Genomic DNA, 19,896 nt, shown 5'->3' with positions numbered 1-19,896 from the left:
ACTTGGTGATATATATTGATGACACTAACCTAGTTCATGCACTTTGAAATTGTTGTTTTAAAGTCTCAATGGTTGTAGATTTCACGCATGCAAAGTGTTTGTCAAAAGGCCTCAATGGTTGTAGATTGCATGCTTGCAAAGTATTTTTCAAAAGGCCTCAATAGATGTAGATTGCATGCTTGCAAATTATTTTTCAAAAAGGTTCATTGGTTTTATATTTTATGCATATAAATTTTTAGAGTAAATGTCTTACTAACAATAACTTTTATGTACTAGAAATTTATGAATAAATTATTTAATAGACGTAGCTTCCTATGTTTGTAATATTTTGTATGGGTGTGAAAATGAGTTTAATAAGTTGTTGAAGTGTGAATAGAGGATAGGACAATTGTTATTATCTGAAGATGTCATGAAGAAAATAGGTTGTTGTTGGAAACGATTTTACAATAACCAATTATGTAGGATTTAAATACTTGTACAAGTGAGCATAATAAGTTGTCCAAACTGCATGTATTCATGGGTGTAGTCTTATGATTGAGTAATTGTAGCAAACAACTAATTGTGCCTAATTCTTGCAAGTCCATTGTTTTAATTGGTAATTTTTGAAAAATAGTATGCTTCTGAATTTGTAACAGTAACTACTCTTGTTGTAACCTTCATTATACGAGTCTCGTGATTGAAGCAATGCCATTCTACAAATAATTGTCTTTCCTTAATACTTGGGAATGATAACTTTTAGTTGATAAATTCGGAAACATTGTTGGGTCAATATCTTTTGTTATTACATTTAATAAACATATCATTATATTTTCTGATGAAGATATGCATATTCCTCCTTCATTTAACTTGTTATGGGTAGATTAAAAATCATGCCCTTATATTTGATTTTTGTAATAGAAGCAAGATATTTTAGGTTCTTGTGGCATATTTTGTGGTTATGATGTAAAGCTTCAATAAGTGGAACATATTTATCATAATATAGGGGGAGTCAAATACGTTGATCAATCTTAATGCTCACACATGGCATTATGATGGAATTTATTGTCAGTCTTACTTAGAGCTCACATATAAGTATGAAAAGAGCACATGCTTCCGTTAAACTTGAGGAGAAGTGTGTTTTGGAATTGGTTTTAAGGGAAAGTTATCCTCGACTTTTTATGTTATATTCTTACGTTGAAATAGTTGAAGGTATGTGATTACATGATAACTAAGTTAGTTTAAAAAGATAAAAAACAAAAAAACACAAAAACAAAAAAAAATGAGTAATAATATTCAATATGACCTTTACTTCTCTATACTATGGATGGTTGGTAATGTGGGACCTTAAAATATGCGGAAACAAGAACTGAGCAAGAAGAAATAACCACACACACAATTAACACTGTTGTTTTTGGACAAATGTCCTCGGAAAAACCCAATGCAAGAAAATTTGTGCAATAGCTGAGGGTTTGTATTATTATGCAGTAATTTATGAATACAATCTTTGGTTGCCTTACTAGCTATCCGATATAGAGAATCTGATTGGCAGAGAAATTAGTGAGAAATACCTCACAGTATAACTGGCAAACCGACACTGATCCAGGCCCTGGATGGTTGGCCCCACGCTGGCTCTCTGCAACCTCTGCATTAGCCTATGCAAATCTATGTCAGCCTCTCTGGGGTTTGCGTCACCTCTTCCACAGATCTTCTATTTTCTAGAACTTCATTCCTCTGGCCCTCCGGTCTCACACCCTGGCTTCTAGCTCTGGAACTCAGCTTCCCAACTGAATCTCAGACTCCCTCTGAAGCTATGTGTTGCCTCCGCGTGGCACTACGCTAGCTCTTTTAGGTCTCTCTTTGCATTCTCTGTAATGTATCCCCGGATCAGGAAACTCTCCAACCAGAAAACTATCCCTACCCCTTACTACAAGAAATCTCCTCTATGACTTCTCTAGCAATTGTTGCGCTGCTCTGTTGAGAAATCGATCTCTTGATCTCACTCGATGTATATTCCAAATAACCCATCAAATTCCTTCTTATAATCTTCTCGTTGAGTAATTAACGACTCAGATTAAATTATAATCAATGGCTCAGATCAGATTGACTCAAACTCTGTCTTTTTCTAGAAAATTCACTCCTAGTTTATTAATACCCTTTAATTATTTTAATTTTTTAAGTTTAGACTTAGGAATCCATTAAAAATAATTATTTATTTTAATAAAACTGTCTCTAGATGGAATTTCCCAAAACGATTTCTGGTTATTCTGGAATACATGTGTCCTAACCTCCCTGCAAATTTTGAGACTTAGAGCACATCCAATGCTACCAGAAATCAACACATCTAAATAAGAGTCTAAAGAGCTCCCAAACCCTAGATGGCATCCAAGTCATCAAAGATCTCCTCTTGATAAATCAGTGCTTGGTCATGTAGGTGAACCCACAAACAAGAATGATGCAAACCCTGATGCTTCAAACAACAAGGATGAAAACCCTAATGCTTCAAATAATAAGGATGTGGAGAAGCTAGGAAGAAATATTGATGCCCCCAGTTCCAGGGAAAGCAAGGAGAAGAGTCGAGATGACATTGGAAGAAACCCTACTCCAAGAATATATGCAGATGGTGTCAAGGATGCAAGAGGCAATGGATATCATCAAAGAATCCCAAGGTAGAATGACTTTAGAAGTACATTAAGGCAATCTCCATCCTCTAGGTACCAAAGTATATTTTTTGGTTATTGTTATTCTTGTACGAATTTTAGGCACATGGAAAAGGATTGTAGGGCATACCATAAGGACAAATATAATGGCACATATCAGCTCCCTAGAAGAAACTTTACAAGAAGTCATGATTCCTCATTCATGAACAATATGGAGTTCTTCAAATGTCATAACATTGGACATATGTCTCGTGATTGTAACTTGACATGGGTTCCTAACCAAGCCAAAAACATGACTACCAAGCAAGAGAAGAAAGTCACACAAGTTTGGAGAAGAAAGAAAATTGGATCAGAAAGCCTCTTAAACACTCAAGACATCAACTCTTGTTGTTGATTTAATGATTACATCTTTGGAAAATATGATATTCCAAGTTTTGAGGATGAAATTTTGCCAACAAGGAGACCATCCATACTGTTAGGGGTAGCTTGTGATTCTTGACTATTCTTGTTGAAGCTACCTGTGAAGAGCCCTATGAAACCCTTGATGAGTCACACATGGACAATCATCACTTTATAGATCATCTCTCGGGTGTAATTCCATTGAAGAAGATCATGATATTGTGTCTTCTCTACACATCCATTATTGAATATGTCTTCCACTTGATCACAAGACAACAAACTTTCTTATCTTGAGAAAAAAAAAGAGAGCTAGAAGAGTTTATGCAGACAGGGGGAGTTGGTTGATCATCTACCTCATCCATTTCCATGAAGGTATGCAAAGGCTTAGGGGGGAAAAGTACATGAAAACCATAATGACAAAGGGAGTTGCAAAGAGCAACATAACAAGGAGCACCATGATAGGGGGAGAAACATATCTATGATGGATAACTATCATTGATGAAGGAAACACGATGGAGCAACATATCAAGAAGCAGCTTGATAGGGGGGAGTACTTGGGCACCCCATTTTCCATTGATGTCAAAGGGGGGGAAATTGTTGAAAGGACAAGAATATTGCCATCAATGACAAAGGGGGGGACTATTGATCAAAATTGTCATTGATGTCAATATGGCATTGTTGGAGATGGAAAATATTCTCATGATACATGAATAACTCTAACCTTATGCAAACCCTAAGAGAAAACCCTAAGCATGAATATGATGCATAAAACCCTAGCCTTCGACCTTATGAGATAATGATGCATGGATGAGTGTTGGTTGGAAAATAAGATGAAGCCCTAACCTTCTTGATTGATGCTCATGATGCCCTAATCTTTGTTCCTTATGAAATCATGAATCCCTAATCCTAATAGGTCCATTCCATGAATAAAAAAAGGAGCTTTAATCTAAATTCCCATGATCCCTTAATCCTAATAAAGAACACAAGTGAAGAATCCCTAAACATTGTCCAAAAACATAATCATATAGGCTGCCATGGATGAAATAATGACGACAGTTCACAAAATATAATTTTCTTGATGGTAAAATTAGCTTATCTAAGGATGAAATTGGCCCCTGCTTGTAGAGGACATTTTCCTCTTTCCAATGAGTTATTACTCGCCCTCTAACTCCTCATAGATTGAGAGAAAATGAATTTACAAGTTGGAATAATATATTTTCTCTGCTAGCTGACATGAGCCTACTTGTGAAGTCGGCCTCTCCTCTAGAAAGACATGTCTCTTCGTTTATGGTCAAAACTTGTATATATAAAAGTTCGATCTCTTCATTTTACAGCATCAAATTCGGTGAAAAGTTCAGAGAAGAGTACAAAAGTATAATAGAGGTTGAGGAGAACGAAAGAGATTAAGTTTGGGCTAATTCTATTGTTGAGGTTTCGGTGGGTATACCACAGCGTTGTGGTAGCTCGGAGATAGCTCACTACAGCTCGGATTACTTATAACCTAAACTTAACCTCAGACCTGTGGGCAGTACTTGTGTGAAGGCACAGTCTTGTATAAGATCGGACAACAAGACTCAGAACTGTGGAGCTCATTTAAAGCCTGGATTACAGTCCTATGGAAGAATTACAGCCTCAAACCTGTGAAGTGGACAGATCTGTGTGGGTAGAAACACCTATTGTGAAGCTTGGATTAGTGGAACAGTGTTAAGTAACTCAAACAGCCACCTGTTGGAGGAGCTTATCTCTTGACCAACAGATTTGTTGTCATAACATAGGAAGCTCGAACAGCTTGTCAAGATCTTAGATCAGTGAATCTGAAAACTCAGAATTGCAAAGGACCTGTCCCCTCAAACATTCCATTCATAAACTGGTGGACATACCTCTGTTGAAGGCTCAGGATTGTGGAAAGATTAAAGAAAAGTGCATGTGACCTCACCTCGAAACTGTACAGATTTCAGATCATATTAATACTTGTGAAGCGCCATCTATTGTCTCGGTTAGCTTCTTGTGAGACCTCACCTCGGAACTATTCAGACCTGTAGAAAATAAGGCTTGAAGCCCTGTCACCTAACCTTGGATCTGTGATGAACTAACACATGAACAGTTACACCTAAATTGGCTTGGAGAAATTGCAGTCTTGTATTGTGCCTCGAACCTGTGTGTGACAGCCACAACTAAGAGGAGTTTGTGGACAGTCATTTTTTGGTGAATTAACTTATGGAAGATTACCTTTCCTCAGGCATGTAGCTTACCATCGGCGCCTTGGACCTGAAAGAAGGTTGAACTATGGACACACTTGTAAGAGGTTCTGATTAGAAATCTTATAACACCACAGCTCGATGGAAAAAGGACAATACCTCAGACCTATAACAAGACACCTCTAAGCAGACTTGAAGATTCTTGAAGCAGAAGTAACTTGAAGAAAGTTGTTGAAGATATCGTGGAGCATTTTTGGAATACCTGGTGCGGAACTTGAGAAATTTATTGAAGACGCTTTAAAGGATTCTTGAATACATTTTTGGAGATCATGATGCATCGTTGAAGGCCCTCATGATGTGACGTTGAACAAGTTTTTTGGGTGAAATAAAGAATTGTGCAGACACCTTCTGAGAAGACAAAGTTGTCATGAATGAGCTAAGTGCTTTGAAGATCGATTGAGGGCATTTTTGAAGGTGAAGAATTTGTCAACATCGGTTACAGAAGATATTGGGAGTCGCGAATAACTATTGATCTTATCTTGAAGAATTGAAGTCGTGGGTTGGAGCCCTAGAGGATTGGAGTCCTCAACAAGACCAGGTTGGAGCCCTAGAGGTTGGAGCCTCATGAAGTTCAAGTCAAAGCTTGGCAAAGTACAAGTTGGAGCCTGGTGGATTGGAAATTGGTGTCTTCATTTAGGGTTGGAGCCCTAATTATTATTGTATTTGATTTATTGTAAAGAAGAGGATTGGAGTCCCCGTTATTTTTTATTAATAAAAGTATTTATTCTTATTGTTCATGTTGTGTTTATCGAAGTGATCTTAACTGGTAAAGTAACAATTGGAAAAGAAATATTGATTCACCCCCCTCTCACTGTTTCCAACAAACTTTGCATGAATGGATGCAGTAAATTAGCCCTAGTATAGCGAAATCCCAGCAACAATGTATGTGACAAAATAGAAAGAAAGAATGACATTAAATTGCACTTGCATGTACTAAGAATATATCCAACCATCAAAACTTTTCCAATCAAAAAACTCCAAGACAAGAGAAAATGATCCAAACATCAAAATTCATTCCATGCTCCAAAAATTCGTCCTCCAAGAAAGATAACAAAGTTCTCTAAAGAGATACAAGTCCAATCGAAGTGATGATACTAAAATGAATTCACATCACTTGTATTTATACACTTCTAATGACTCTAATTTAGCTAATTAGGCCTACATTAGCCCCTATAATAAAATAATGTGCAAAATAACTAACTTTTGGTGACAAACCCACCAAACTAGCTCATAAACAAAAGAATAAGCCTCTCAATAGGTTGAATGATCCATAATGCATATCATTGGGCCTGATAAAGTCCATAAGTTCCATAATGATGAATAAGACTCCCAAATTTAGTGGAAAAAGGGTTGGCCCCTTGTTCTCCAATAAATAAACATGTGGTGCTCCCAATGGGTGTGGGGGCACACAAGTAACCTCATGGTTCTCCAAATAGATTGAAGATGTATGTAGACCATCCGCAAGGGATTAGCTAATGGTGTAAGTGATGCCACATCAGCGTACAGGTCCTGGGTCATCTGTCAAGTGCATGGTACAACTGTGGGGCCAGTTGGGCATGGTGAACCAGGTCCATCTTCCTCGTCCAATAGGTGAATCTTGAGCAATCTTTGAATATCTTTGGGGATCCATGGAATGTTGTCTACTGTTGTGGAGGCCCATGGCTCTCTACACACACCCTACATCTACCAATGTAGCCCTCTAGAGGGTTAGGACGCCGTATAAGGAGACCAAACCCAAAATGGAGACCATCTGCAATCGTGCATAAGATCCAATGTGTCCCCTAGCCTTCCAAGACAACCAGTTATTTAAAGGAATTGAGTTGATGAGCTTACAAACCATGGAAAACAAGTGGACACTTCATAATAGCATGCCCTTCCATAGTGGGATTTGGCATGTGCTAATGTCTCCAAGCTCCAAAGGGGGTTAACCAAGTATCTTATTAGGTGATTTCCACCTTTAGAGGGGATAGTATGTCAAGGGTACATCCTTCAAATGGTGGTGGCATGTGATAAAGAGATAAATGTAATAGGTAATGTGAGGGGAAATCATGGGCCACATGTTGAGGTACAATGGTAGCTAATAAAGGGAAACCCACACTTGGGTATATAATGTATAGGAGGGAGAATTCGTAGTGCACGAGATACCATGGCCTTGATTTTTCCACCCTTCTTTATATGTCTTTTGTCTTTTATGGTTTTTCTTTGATTAATTGCTCGAGACGCAAAGGATAAGAGCATGATGTGTAAGGTATAGCAGTGGATACCCCTTTTAAGGTAGGGTGGTTCATTGCCCACCAGGGGTTGGGACAATCATGGGTTCTAGAATGATAAAGGAGGTTCATCTAAGGCCTATAGGAACCAGGGTGATGGCCATGGGTATGGTGTAAAGCTCGTGCATTTGGCTTTTTCCCACGTGCTAAAAGTGTTTGTTCCGACCATCTTTTGCATTTTGTGGTACATTTTCCTGTTGAATGTGGTCAATTATGTTTTTACTTTTATTTTCAATTGCATCAACCTTCGAGGCATCATTTCAAGTCCGACCCAAAGTGTGGGCAAGGGGAAGGGGAGGCCAACCCTATGTGAACCCAGTGGGGAAATGGGGACCCATGTGGGAAGAATAAAGAATGGGGCTATAATGAATGGAAAGGGAGTAATGTATGTGGATGAGGGAATGGGACCACGCAACCAAAATCAGAGTTTCCCATGTAGTACCACCCTAAAAGCCATAGGTCAGTAAAAGAGGTCCCATGGGACTAAGATCCAAGGGTAACATCCAAAAGAGATCTAGGGGACAAAAGCACAGACCTAGCCCACTCTTTTCGTCGAATCCCCCCATTAATACATGCCCAAAAATGTCCATGATAAGAAAACTACAATACTCAATTACCAAATGATAAGGCATACCTTTAGGTTCAGGAAGCCCACTTTCAAACATTCGATCATGACAAATGGGTGAGGGACCACATGGTTGGCTTAGGTGGCAGAGAAATGGTACAACGAGCTAGTTGGTGGCTACAAGGAGCTGTTGGCTACCAACTAAAAACCATCTTGGGGAAAATTTTCGCCTAAGGATATCGCCCACAAAATGGTGGGTAACAAAACCCATGCTTTAATAAGTCAATTTCTTTAATAATAAAATTTATTTTTCTTTTCTTTTGAAAAATACATTACATGATAACTCAAATATAATTATGAAGGCTGACACTAGTTACATTCTTCAACACACATAAGGCAAGATAATGTACACCAAGGTTTGACTTTGAGTCATCCTCACAACAATCACTCTAAATTTTCATTGGACCACAACCAAATAGCGGGTTATTTCAGGTGGCGTGGTTTTCCTTGATAACAGTGATGTGTCAACTGACATTCGCGGATAGCGGCCAGAGATGGCTGTCCTCAATGTTGGTTTGACAAAACTGAGTTTGATAGGTTTTTCCACCTTTTTTATAAAAATATATATATATATATATATATATAGAGAGAGAGAGAGAGAGAGAGAGATTTAACTTAATAAAGAAAGAAGTTCCAAGAGGGGATGTTGACTAACAAAGATAATGATGAGATCCCAAACAACAACTAGAAATGGAAAATATTATTAGGGGATTGAAACAAAATGATTGTTCAAACAACCAAACATTTAAGTAGACAAATCCAACAACGCAATACCCCAATTTTGACTCGTGAAATATATTCAATCAAATATATAAATATTGTAATGAACAGTTGGTTTGATGTGTTGAAGCCTTGTGGGCTTAGCTATGATGTGTCTATACTATAAATAATTTAAATACCTCATAAAGTTTCCAATATGGAGCCCAAGAAAATAACGCACTGGCAAATGGTCATGAATCTAAATTTTGATTTGGTTTATTATTGTATTACATGTTGTTAAATACCATGGTGTTACATCATTATCATGCACCCAAAAGCTTGTGTTAAAAATGTAATTATGGAACATATTATAAATGAGAAATGTTTGGTTAGTAGCAACAAAGGATAGGCACACTATAAGCCTACAAGAAGGCTCAATGCCGAAAAGATTAAAAACATATCTAAAATATCTAATGGACAACTCCTAGCCAAGTGCTTCATGGCCAAATAAAATATACTATGTGCTTTGAGCAAAACATATTTTCATGCAAAGAAAAGGTATATGATTGCTCTAAAAGTTGATTTCACCATTTTTGCTTCCCTTCCCCATAAAAATAGAACATACATCCAAGAGTGCAACCCATCCCAAGTTTGAACCATTTCTATTAACTTTGCACCATGAATCTCATGACCCCATGACTGCAAGTGCTTGTATGGATTTGTGGTGAGACCAATGTTTTAAAAATTGGAACCGGTGATCGGACCGGTCCACCTAATGAACCGGGTTTGAATCAGGACTGGTCAAGTCTAACGAACCGTTTTAAAAAAAATACATTAAATAATTAATTTTTAATGAAAAAAACTATTTTTAAGATTTAAAACCATGATTCCAAGCCAACAGAAACAAAATACGCAAGGTTTGCTCATCTATATACCATGTAAAGGTGAATATATCAAAATGGCATCGAGTGCAATACATATCTGCAACAAAATACATAATCAATGAGGCTCTAAATGGCCTCCAGAGTTTGAAAATAATGCTCTAAGCTATGGGGTCACTAAACTACTACGATTCTACATATCAGTGATCAACAACATGATCACTCCTCGTCATGATCAAACTCATCACCACAACTAGACAAGAGATCATCAACATGAGCCACATAAATAATATGGCTCCAAGTTTGAGGACTCCTAAAACTCCTCTACAACTTTAGTAGTAGCAGCGAAAATAGACATCAAAACTACAAATCATTGATCAACATGGTCACTCATGAAACTCATCATTGATTCAACGCTACTAGAAATACATAAACATCATCTAGCTCAAAGTCTTCGGACTTGGATTGCTTAACCTTATAACATGATAGAAATTGAAAAGGTTTAACATGCTTAACCAATGATTTTGGTTTGAGTGACGGGTTCATCTCCTCAATCTTATATTGTGGTAGAAAAAGATTAGCATGTCTAACCAGTTGTTTTCCTTTGAGTGAAGGGTGCATTCTTGTTAATGCCATGGCAGAGGTGTTGAACAATCAATACCACCAACATCAACAAAGTTCAACAATCAATGCCACAACGGTCAAGGTTCTTAAAGGGCTTCATGCTCTTGATCAAATGTCAATCTCATACCCTCATGCATGATAGAATCAAATGGAAACATTGCAAACCCCCAAACCATGAAATCCTGAAAACCATTAAGTCTGCTGAATTTTGAGTGAAATCTAAAATTCTAGTTTCTCCATATGAAATCCAATGAAGTCGAAACCACTCTCAAACATCTTGAGTCATTTCATGGTAATGTTAAAAATTTAAGTAAAATGATGAAAATGAAAATTAAAGGAAATGTCACTTTTACTTTAAGAGTTTAACATTACCATTAATTGCCAACGTTGTTAGGGTTGAGATGCGTCAGGAAAATGAGAAGGTAGGCATGTTTTTCTTGGAGGGACTATTTGTGGAGGAAAACAACCCCAAATTTCCCTAAAAATAGCTTCAAAACTCACAAAAATACATTCTGTGGGGTTTATAGTTGCCCTACCAATAAACCAGCTGGTTTAGGACCGAACCGTCCGGCTTGACCACAAATTGGCCAGTTCCATCCTAAATCGACCAGTTAGGACCGGTTTGTCCACTTTCTTCGCGAAATGAAGGGTCAAACCAAGTTTTCCTGCCGGTTGGACTCGGTGGACTAGCTAACCGACCAGTTTGACCGGTTACCGATTCAGACCAGCCGGTTTTTAAAACATTGGGTGAAACATGGGTTACTAGTCAATATAACACTAGAACATAACTATTGGAGGCGGAATTGGTAGTTGTTGAACCATTTTAGTAGTTGGGAATAGATTCTCATCAGATCATGCCCTAGCTCCTTCCTGGATGGATTTCCTAAGGGAGTGAGATGCACAGAAGGGGAATTACTGTGCTTGGCTAGGTCATGGCTCAAAAGATAGTGTCCAATCATCGACTGAGCATTGTTGGAGGTGTCTCGAGCAAATAATGAGCTAAGAGACAAGGGTTTGAGGTCCATCTTAGCCCTTGTGGTTTCATCACAAAACTTGGGGGCGGTATCATGTTTAGTATTTTTCGCTAAGAAATGATGCATTTCTGAGATTGTTTGGACAAAATCTGATCAAGAGGAGTATTCATATCTATTGCGATTTTCTCATGCCATGTTCCGCAACTCTTTTAATTAAATCCTTGGAATTTGTTTTGAATAAGAACCGTGTACATAAAATGGTCTATGAATCTTCATTAGAATGAATGGTTATAATCCATGTTCTTATCTTGAATATATTTATGTAATTACATAAGTTGTGGATTGTAGGTAGATGCTACACATATGGATGATTTGGATGTGAAGTCCCATATAATCGTGTAGATTCATGCTACATATTTTATGCTCAATGAATTCATTGCATATGCATAACCAAAATTTATGTTAAAACACTTGCTATTTTTGCACTAGCTTGCACATTCAAAATATGATCCCAATGGAAGTCTCAATCGGTTATCAAATGAAATGGTAATTAAGTGCATGCTTGGCGACTAGCATGGGCACGGACGGCATGGAAAGGTATGCCACAAGCAGGGAGACATGTTTTTCACAAGAAACATAGAGAACATAAATTCTAATCCCACGAGAAAAACCCCAGTACACAGAACGTAAGATAAGTTGTGTATTTGGCAGGCATAAAAAAAATGGTACACTACATGAGAATTTATGGGCATCTCACAACCAATTGATGAGTATCTGGCAGGAATTTCTTGACACTCTTTCCTTATCGAGGACATACATGAAAGTCTTGTGAATATTCCGAAAACAAGGCCAAAGTTAGTCAGGAACACTGGGAACATTCCCAACATTCTTGATGGTGTTCCCACCACATTTGGGTGTCTTGATCCCATTCCCAGGATCCTTGGAATGTGGGAATCCAAATATAGGTTGCCCAGGTTCTAGGAGCAGAAGCCTTGCTGCAAATCATCTGGCCCATGTTCGCTATGTTCTTGGGCACTTGAAATGTCGGGGAGCCGGGGACATCTTCAAGAACCAGGGCCATTTAGAGACAATTAAGAATAGTCAAGGAATGTCTAAAATATGGTCTAGGTACGTCTTCAGGATGCGCAACTGTCCCCAATGATTATCAACCCTTTTTCATTTTTCAAATAAAAAGATTTTAAAAAAATACAAATCAAATCAAATTTTCTTTCCCATGTCCATTTCAAACACTGTATAGAGCTTAGTGTACTAAAGCAAAGAAGCAATTTAATAATATAATAATGATGATGTAACTAATTCCCAGCATTAGGCAAAACTCCCGAATTAAAACCTGAAGCAAGAATCAAAATATTTAGCAAATCATCATAATCACGAGATAAAGGGAAGGCCGCCAAAAAATTCAAAGGGAATTCCAATAGTATCAATAATCAGAAGATTACTGAGCAAATTACCGTATGACACACTAATAAAGAATGTTCCAATAGACTCTGTCCAATTCAATGTCTGCGTGTTTTTTTGGATTATTCATTGATCATATGTCACAAACAACTGCATACCTAACGTCACAAGTCCTTAGCTTATTTATTTTTAATGTTCTACACTCTGTTCCCAAACCCTCCTCTAGAATTTACAGTGTATCCTTCCCCCACCCCTGAACCTCGTGCCCACTATATCAGACATCCTTGAGACATAGGATAAATCATGTGACTTCTGTTAACATAGAATGCAAATGGCCAGTGCAGACCTCCCAAGCCACTGTGAGAACGCAGGCACTTAAGAAGCGTGAAATTACATTCGATCCCTTAGCTTCACCAAGTCAAGAAAGTTTCTTGCAAGTGGGATTTAAAAAATAAATACATAAAATGAGAATTGTACTGGTGATAGAACTCTTTTGTGCCAATCAATATTCAGAGAATCATTATGTCCATTTTGAGTTGGTATGAAGCTCATCTGAATAGAAACTATCTCCTGGCATGTATGTAACATGGTGATGCTTATTCACTGTTACATGCAGAAAATCCACCTAAAGATCCGAAGACAAAACGACTGTAAGTGCTACGTGGAGAATACAGTCAGAACAGTGCGGAAATTCAAATCAGTTCTAAGAAACATAAACATATCCATAAAATGACATATTTATGTCTTCCTATGTGTATTTTCATACAAATACAAATGGGACCTGAAATCACACGTTACAGGTCATAAATGTTTATATCCCTGAATATTAAGATCCATCCTTGCAATTAGCACAGTGCAAAGGGAAAGATGAAATGATTATAAAATCATATTGAATCTCTGACAAAAGTGTTACCCAATAATGTGGTGATTTTCTTTTTCATGAATCAGAAAACAAAAGGATATGATACAATGGAAATTATTCCTAGAAAGAACAAAGGAAACACAAGAATTCTCAACTTCTCAAATTGCTTTGTCCCTTAGTAGTAAAAATCTCAACATCAAATGCCTTAAGGCTTCCAACATACATGGTTAACGCTCCCAGTCATGACCATAATGACTTCCACTAAATATTGAAGTGGCTGTATTGCCACTCTTAAGATGCCCAACACAAAAATAACAAGTCAAGAATAAACTTATAACCTTTGTTGTCAACTACTTAAATGACTAGGTGCATGATCAAACATCGCATGCCACATAAATGCCCGTGAAAGTACCATCTCTAACTCCTGATGTGTCCAGTTTTGTGTGGGTAAATGTTGCAAGAGGAGAACCATATCTTGAAAATCAAGCCTCTGCAACTGTTCAGACCACTGCAATCAAAAAGTAACAGTATTGTGTTATTTCTTCACCAATCTAGCTCTATGCCCAACCACCAGACACTAAAAAGAAGACAAATTAGGTATTTCACTGTACACTCTCACAACTTACTCGTGTAATGACAAACAAACACATGCTTTTTCACTTGCTAAACATCAAATATAAACACATAACATAAAAGTTACAAGCTTATTCTGACATCATTTATCCAGTGCTCCCCATGACTCCCAAACCATTAGAATGTTTCATCATTATTAATTACTAAATTTCTCCTTTTCTCCAATTAATACCAAGTAAATGAAAAAGACAAGGAAAAGGTAGTATGGCCTTATTATAATTAAGGGTTAGCCATATTATATTATAGTATGAAAGAATTATTAAGGTTCTATTCTAAAGGTCTTATATCAGTTAGTATTAGGAATCATCTATAAAGTATAATTTATATTCTATTACTAATCATCAACTCTTAATTAGAAAGGTCAATTTATAAAGGTATTAGTAATAAGGTTTTAGGTAAGGTCATCTAATTAAAGGATTAGAAATGTTCTCTTAGAAAGGAGAGATTAAGGTAGGTGTGTAGAAACTTTCATGTGCCCTTAATTTCATCTGCATGTAACTGTATGAATCATTTGTTTATGCAAAAGAGCTCATAATCTTAACAGTTGTTTGAGCAGAGCTTGGCATAGCACAAGTGAGCCATAAACATTGTCCCGGATTGGAGCATGTAATTCATTGAGATCATTTGTTTTTTGATGGTTTGGTGGAAATTGGCTAGGAATATGGATTCTTCTAACTGCATCAACTCAGCCAGTCATTCCGTAAATAACTCTTATTTTGTCACATGTGTATCATGCATAATAAGAAAAATAGGAACCACAGAATCAATAAAGTAAGTGCTGAGGTTGGTAAACCTTTCGAAGATAGAGTGGGTGCCGCCGGGGGTTGGCCCTTCGTACAGGTTGGGATCAACCCTTCATACAGGCAGGTCCTTCGAGCAAGGTCAATATGTAAGGTAGGGGTAAATCTAGGCAGACCTATTTGAAGAAGATCAAGCAGGTAGGCAGGCCACGTTGTTTGTCCCTCTCCCCCGAGAAGCAATCACAAGTTCAAAAATCATATAACATGATCTTATTTACCAGGGATGGTGGTTGTTACCATAATAATTTAATAATTTATGAGCACTCTGTCATGAACAATAAAGCTTGACAAGTTACAAAGCTAAAAGCTTCAGTAATCATTTGCAGCTAGTAGTAACTCAACGACATATGGAGAGTTTTGAACTTCATAGAAACATCTTGGAACAACTTTTCAACAAACTGTAATTTTAACTCATTAAAATATGCAGGAAAGTGATAATAACAAAATAGCGAGTATCACTAGTAACAACTACCAATGTAGCTTTTATTGTGTTAGGTCATGAATCTATCACAAAATGAATGTATAAGAATTGAATAGATGTTATTTCTGGTCCTCAACAGCCAAAATCGTCAGGAGTAGATGATCAAAAAATAATTCATGGTGTTTATTGTTAAAATTGGCAACTAGGGCCAAACTCCATGTGAGTCATCTTATTTATGGCAGCTGATATTTTTCTTGAATCCCTCTCATCGAGAGGTGTAGGATTGATCTAAAGATCATCCAATTCCGATAAGTATTCATGGAGTTATGAATTTATTTGCGTTATAAGACAATTTATCAAGGTCAGCCAGCGACCAAATAAACCCCACATGTGCTCAACGTTTTAGTATAAATAGAGGTGGCCTTCAAGTCATTTCAACACACTTGGGATCTCTTCCTCTCTCTACTTGTCTTTGGGTTTTAGTAGCAGGAGAGATCCTAAGGAATAACGTTGCCTTGATCCAAAGGGTAGAAAGCCGGAAAAGCCGAAACTGCCGGAAAAGTCGGAACTGCTGGAAAAGCCGAAAAAGCCGAAACTACCCAAAAAGCAGGAATTGCTGGAAATGCCGGAAAAGCCGGAACTACTAGAAAATCTGAAAAAACCGGAAAAGACGGAACTGCCAGAAATGCTAGAAAAGCCGGAACTACCGAAAAAGCTGGAACTGTTGGGACTGCCGGAACTGCCGGGAACAGCCGGAACTGCCAGAACTACCAGAACTGTCAGGAACTGCCGAAATAGATGGAGCATCTGTCTTTGAAGGAGAGCAGCATGCAAGGGACAGCTAACTAACATTGGGACAGTTGTATGGTACTTAGCAGCAAATACACCAAGCATGCAATGTTACAGCTAGCATGCAAGGGACAACTAGCATGCAACAACAAGCATGCTAAGGACAACAAGCATGCAAGGGACAACAAGCAAGCAAGGTGCAGCCAACACATAGGTCAGGATGGCAACATGGTGCAGCAATGGCACATAATGCAGTACAGTGATGGGTAAAGTCATGATTAATGAAGCGTGATGAGATGCATCATGGTGCAGTGCGGTGAGGTGCAGCATGATGACGAAATGCAGCACAATGATAGGTGAAGGAGTCACCTTGGAGAATTAGTTGAAGCAGCATGTTTTCAACTGATCTCATGTATCATCTTCTTAGAGATGATCTATGCTCTTATCTAGATAAGTCAAAGTGTTGACTTCTGTTGTAAACATACTATCTCTCTCTCTCTCTGCTGAACTATTGAAGAACATATAAGAAGAATTGATCAAGGGTTTCCCCACATTGGGGTTTGTCCCTGGCTAGCGCCACATCTTGTGTCCTCTTGTCTTGGCTTGTCTTCTGCGATTTATGTTTATGTTCTATCTGTAGTTTACTTTAATGTTGATGTGATTGCTAATCTAGAAAAGATATGGAGCTAACTGTGAAAATTGAAATAAATTGCTCTAAGCATAGAACATACCTAAAATTAACATGGTATCAGAGCTGAGGTAAAGACAATTCCCAAGCAAGAGTGAAAAAGCAATCACCGAAGACAGTTGGGAAAGGACAAAAGGATCAGCGGATTCCTCATCCCTCTTCAAATTCACCAAGGGTGAAGTCGAAGCAGAGAATATTATTAGAATGGCGCAGCGGAATATGGCCTACCTAAAGATCACTTCATTGGAAGACCGGATCTCAGGGTGGAAGGAAAGGCAGATAACTCGTTCGGCCATTATGCAAAGGAGTGTCCGAATGGCAGGGAGACATCACTTGATGATGATAACAATCATTCCAGGGACATCTTCAATGATCAAAGGAATGACAGGCAATGCAGGTCATCAAGGAAATGGCTAACTCTTCATAGAATGCAAGGAACCCCAGGTATGAAGAATCAAATGTTGTTTCTGATAAGATAAAGAAGCGTTATCTTGTATTGGCCCTCTCCTTCAAATTCTTTGGGAATCTGGCTTATAGATTGTAGTGCTTCAAGGCACTTCATCGGATACATGGGTGCACTCTCTAATTTGGTAGAGATGGAAACAATCATGGGATTATACTTAGAGTCGACGCCACCTATCCCGGAAAGGGTGTAGGGAATGTTAACTCTCAATTGAATAAGGGTAACTCGATTCATTTGCAGAATCTCTTTAAGGTACCTGATCGCAAGAAGAACCTGGTGATCCGAATTAGATCCATGGAAAATTATCAGAGTTCTATGACTGTATCAAATCATGACAGACTTCAAAAACTTGTGAACAAAGAGCTATCAGGAAGGACCTCTGGACAGTGGCAATTTGTAGCCAGCAAGGAACGACGAGGACCTCGGTCAAAGTGCACTGACCGAGGCCCATGGAGACCGCGCAGGATGCAAACTAGCAGTTAGGAAGTTTGGATCGGAAAACGGAGGCTAAGTGCCAATCGCGCATCAAAAATGGCCTTCGTTTTCCGATCCGGACTTCCTAACTGCTAGTTTGCATCCTGCACAGTCTCCATGGGCCTCGGTCAGCGCGCTTTGACCGAGGTCCTCGTCGTTCCTTGCTGGCTACAAACTACCACTGTCCAAAGGTCCTTCCTGATAGCTCTTTGTTCACAAGTTTTTGAAGTCTGTCATGATTTGATACAGTCATAGAACTCTGATAATTTTCCATGGATCCAATTCGGATCATGGCCTTCCCACTGAAAAAGCTTTTGGACCACCAAAAGTTGGTTTTCAAGCATCGACTAAGTGAGGGTACAATTGTCTCACTTGTCCAATCTCTATCCACTTTGCACTGCTCAACTTTGAACCCTTGAGCCCAACTCTGAGGTACTCAACATCTCCCCTGCGCGTCGTTCTCACCTTCCTGTCTAGAACCGTGTCTTCCTACAATTCATTAAGATATTCAGGTAACAGGTCATCAATAGAAGGCAATTGACTCTGTTTTTCGGCATCCTCAATTAGTGAAGGTTCAAACAATCTCAAGCTATCTGCATTTACGACTGAGTAAATGTGCATGTAAGCTGGTAGATCAAGGTGAAAAGCATTCTCACCGATTTTCTCAAGTATCTTGAAAGGTCCATACTTGATAGGCTTTAGCTTTTTACCTTCACCTTGCATCCTGTCCTTGCTGATATATAGCCAGACTTGGTCACCAACTTGAAAACTATGCTCCATCCGATGCTTGTCATGCCTTTCCTTGTATTTGGCCTGGCTCTTTTCCAGTTGTTCCTGTACTGCCTGGTGGATCTGTTGGATTTGTTCAATGAACCTAGTTGCCCTGTCCACATCATTGTGTCCCTCAACTGTGGTGTCTTTACCAAAGACAAAATCCAAAGGTGACCTGGGTGTAAAACCAAAACAGGTCTCAAAAGGAGATCTCTGTGTAGAAGAATGTTTTGCTCGGTTGTAAGCATGCTGCGCATAACACAAATGTTCATCCCAAAGCTTAGGATGTTTGTTGCAATATCCCCCGAGCAACTGGATGGAAAGTTGTGCTTTTCTTCAGTTTGGTGTCTATCAGTTCCCACAGACTTGACCAAAACTTCCCCACAAATCGGGTGTCTCGATCAGATACAATGGAAGTGGGTAATTCAAAATGAACCCATATATGTTGAAAGAACAGTTTTGCAATTTGTTCAGCTGTAATCTGTTTATTACAAGGTATCAAAATACACATTTTGCTGAAACTATCCACAACAACATACAGATAATCATGACCTTTCCTAGATTTAGGCAGTCCTCCAACAAAATCCATAGAAACACTTTCCCAAGGATGAGAAGGAACTTGTAATGGAGTGTACAAGCCTAGTTTTCTATTGTTGGGTTTGCTTTTAGCACACATAGTACACCCTCTTACATATCTAGAAACTGTCTCGTTCATTTTTTGGCCAATAACAAAATCTTTGCAGCTGTGCCACTGTTTTACTTACCCCAAAATGACCTGATATTTGCTTCTCAAATTATCTTTACTCTTTTAGTTTTTGGAATGCATAGCTTCCCACAATGATATAAGAGTCGGTCCTTTACATGATAATCCAATTCTTCTACTCGTTTGCCTTAACTTAAAGTTGCATATACATCTTTAAAATCTATATCTTGAGCATATTGTTCAATGTAGCTCTCATGTAACACAGAATTATGCTTAAGTATAATAGATGCATTTATAATGGGTCTAGATAACATATTAGCAACTTTATTGTATATGCCCTTTTTATATCTGATGACTAAATGAAATTGATGTAGAAAACCCATCCACCTAAAGTGTCTTGATTGCTGCAACTTAGTTTGGGAGTGTAGATATTGAAGTGGTTGATGATCAGTATGTATTACTGTCTCTTTGCCCATTAAGTAATGTTTCCACTTTTTCTCACTCTGT

General features: G+C 38.2%; 1 protein-coding gene across 4 annotated transcripts in view; it reads right to left on the bottom strand.

Moving 5' to 3' along the window:
• Nucleotides 1-12,780: 12,780 nt before the first annotated feature.
• The window catches only part of LOC149140132 (Ypt/Rab-GAP domain of gyp1p superfamily protein), a 287,711-nt gene continuing 280,595 nt past the window's right edge, over nucleotides 12,781-19,896 (bottom strand). For 2 of the 4 annotated variants that reach the window (XM_089446798.1, XM_089446801.1), the window contains exon 10: nucleotides 13,648-14,155. In XM_089446798.1, coding sequence (XP_089302924.1) covers nucleotides 13,994-14,155 — 162 coding nt within the window. In that variant the 3' untranslated portion in view covers nucleotides 13,648-13,993. Of the gene's footprint in view, nucleotides 13,411-13,647; nucleotides 14,156-19,896 lie in introns of those variants that run through there. The other 2 variants (XM_089446799.1, XM_089446802.1) reach the window with 2 other exon arrangements.

Source organism: Pinus tabuliformis, chromosome X (genome assembly GCF_031772625.1).
Source record: "Pinus tabuliformis cultivar Carrire ecotype Pingquan chromosome X, CPIR1, whole genome shotgun sequence".
NCBI lineage: Eukaryota > Viridiplantae > Streptophyta > Pinopsida > Pinales > Pinaceae > Pinus > Pinus tabuliformis.
This window is presented reverse-complemented; position numbering and strand designations above follow the sequence as displayed.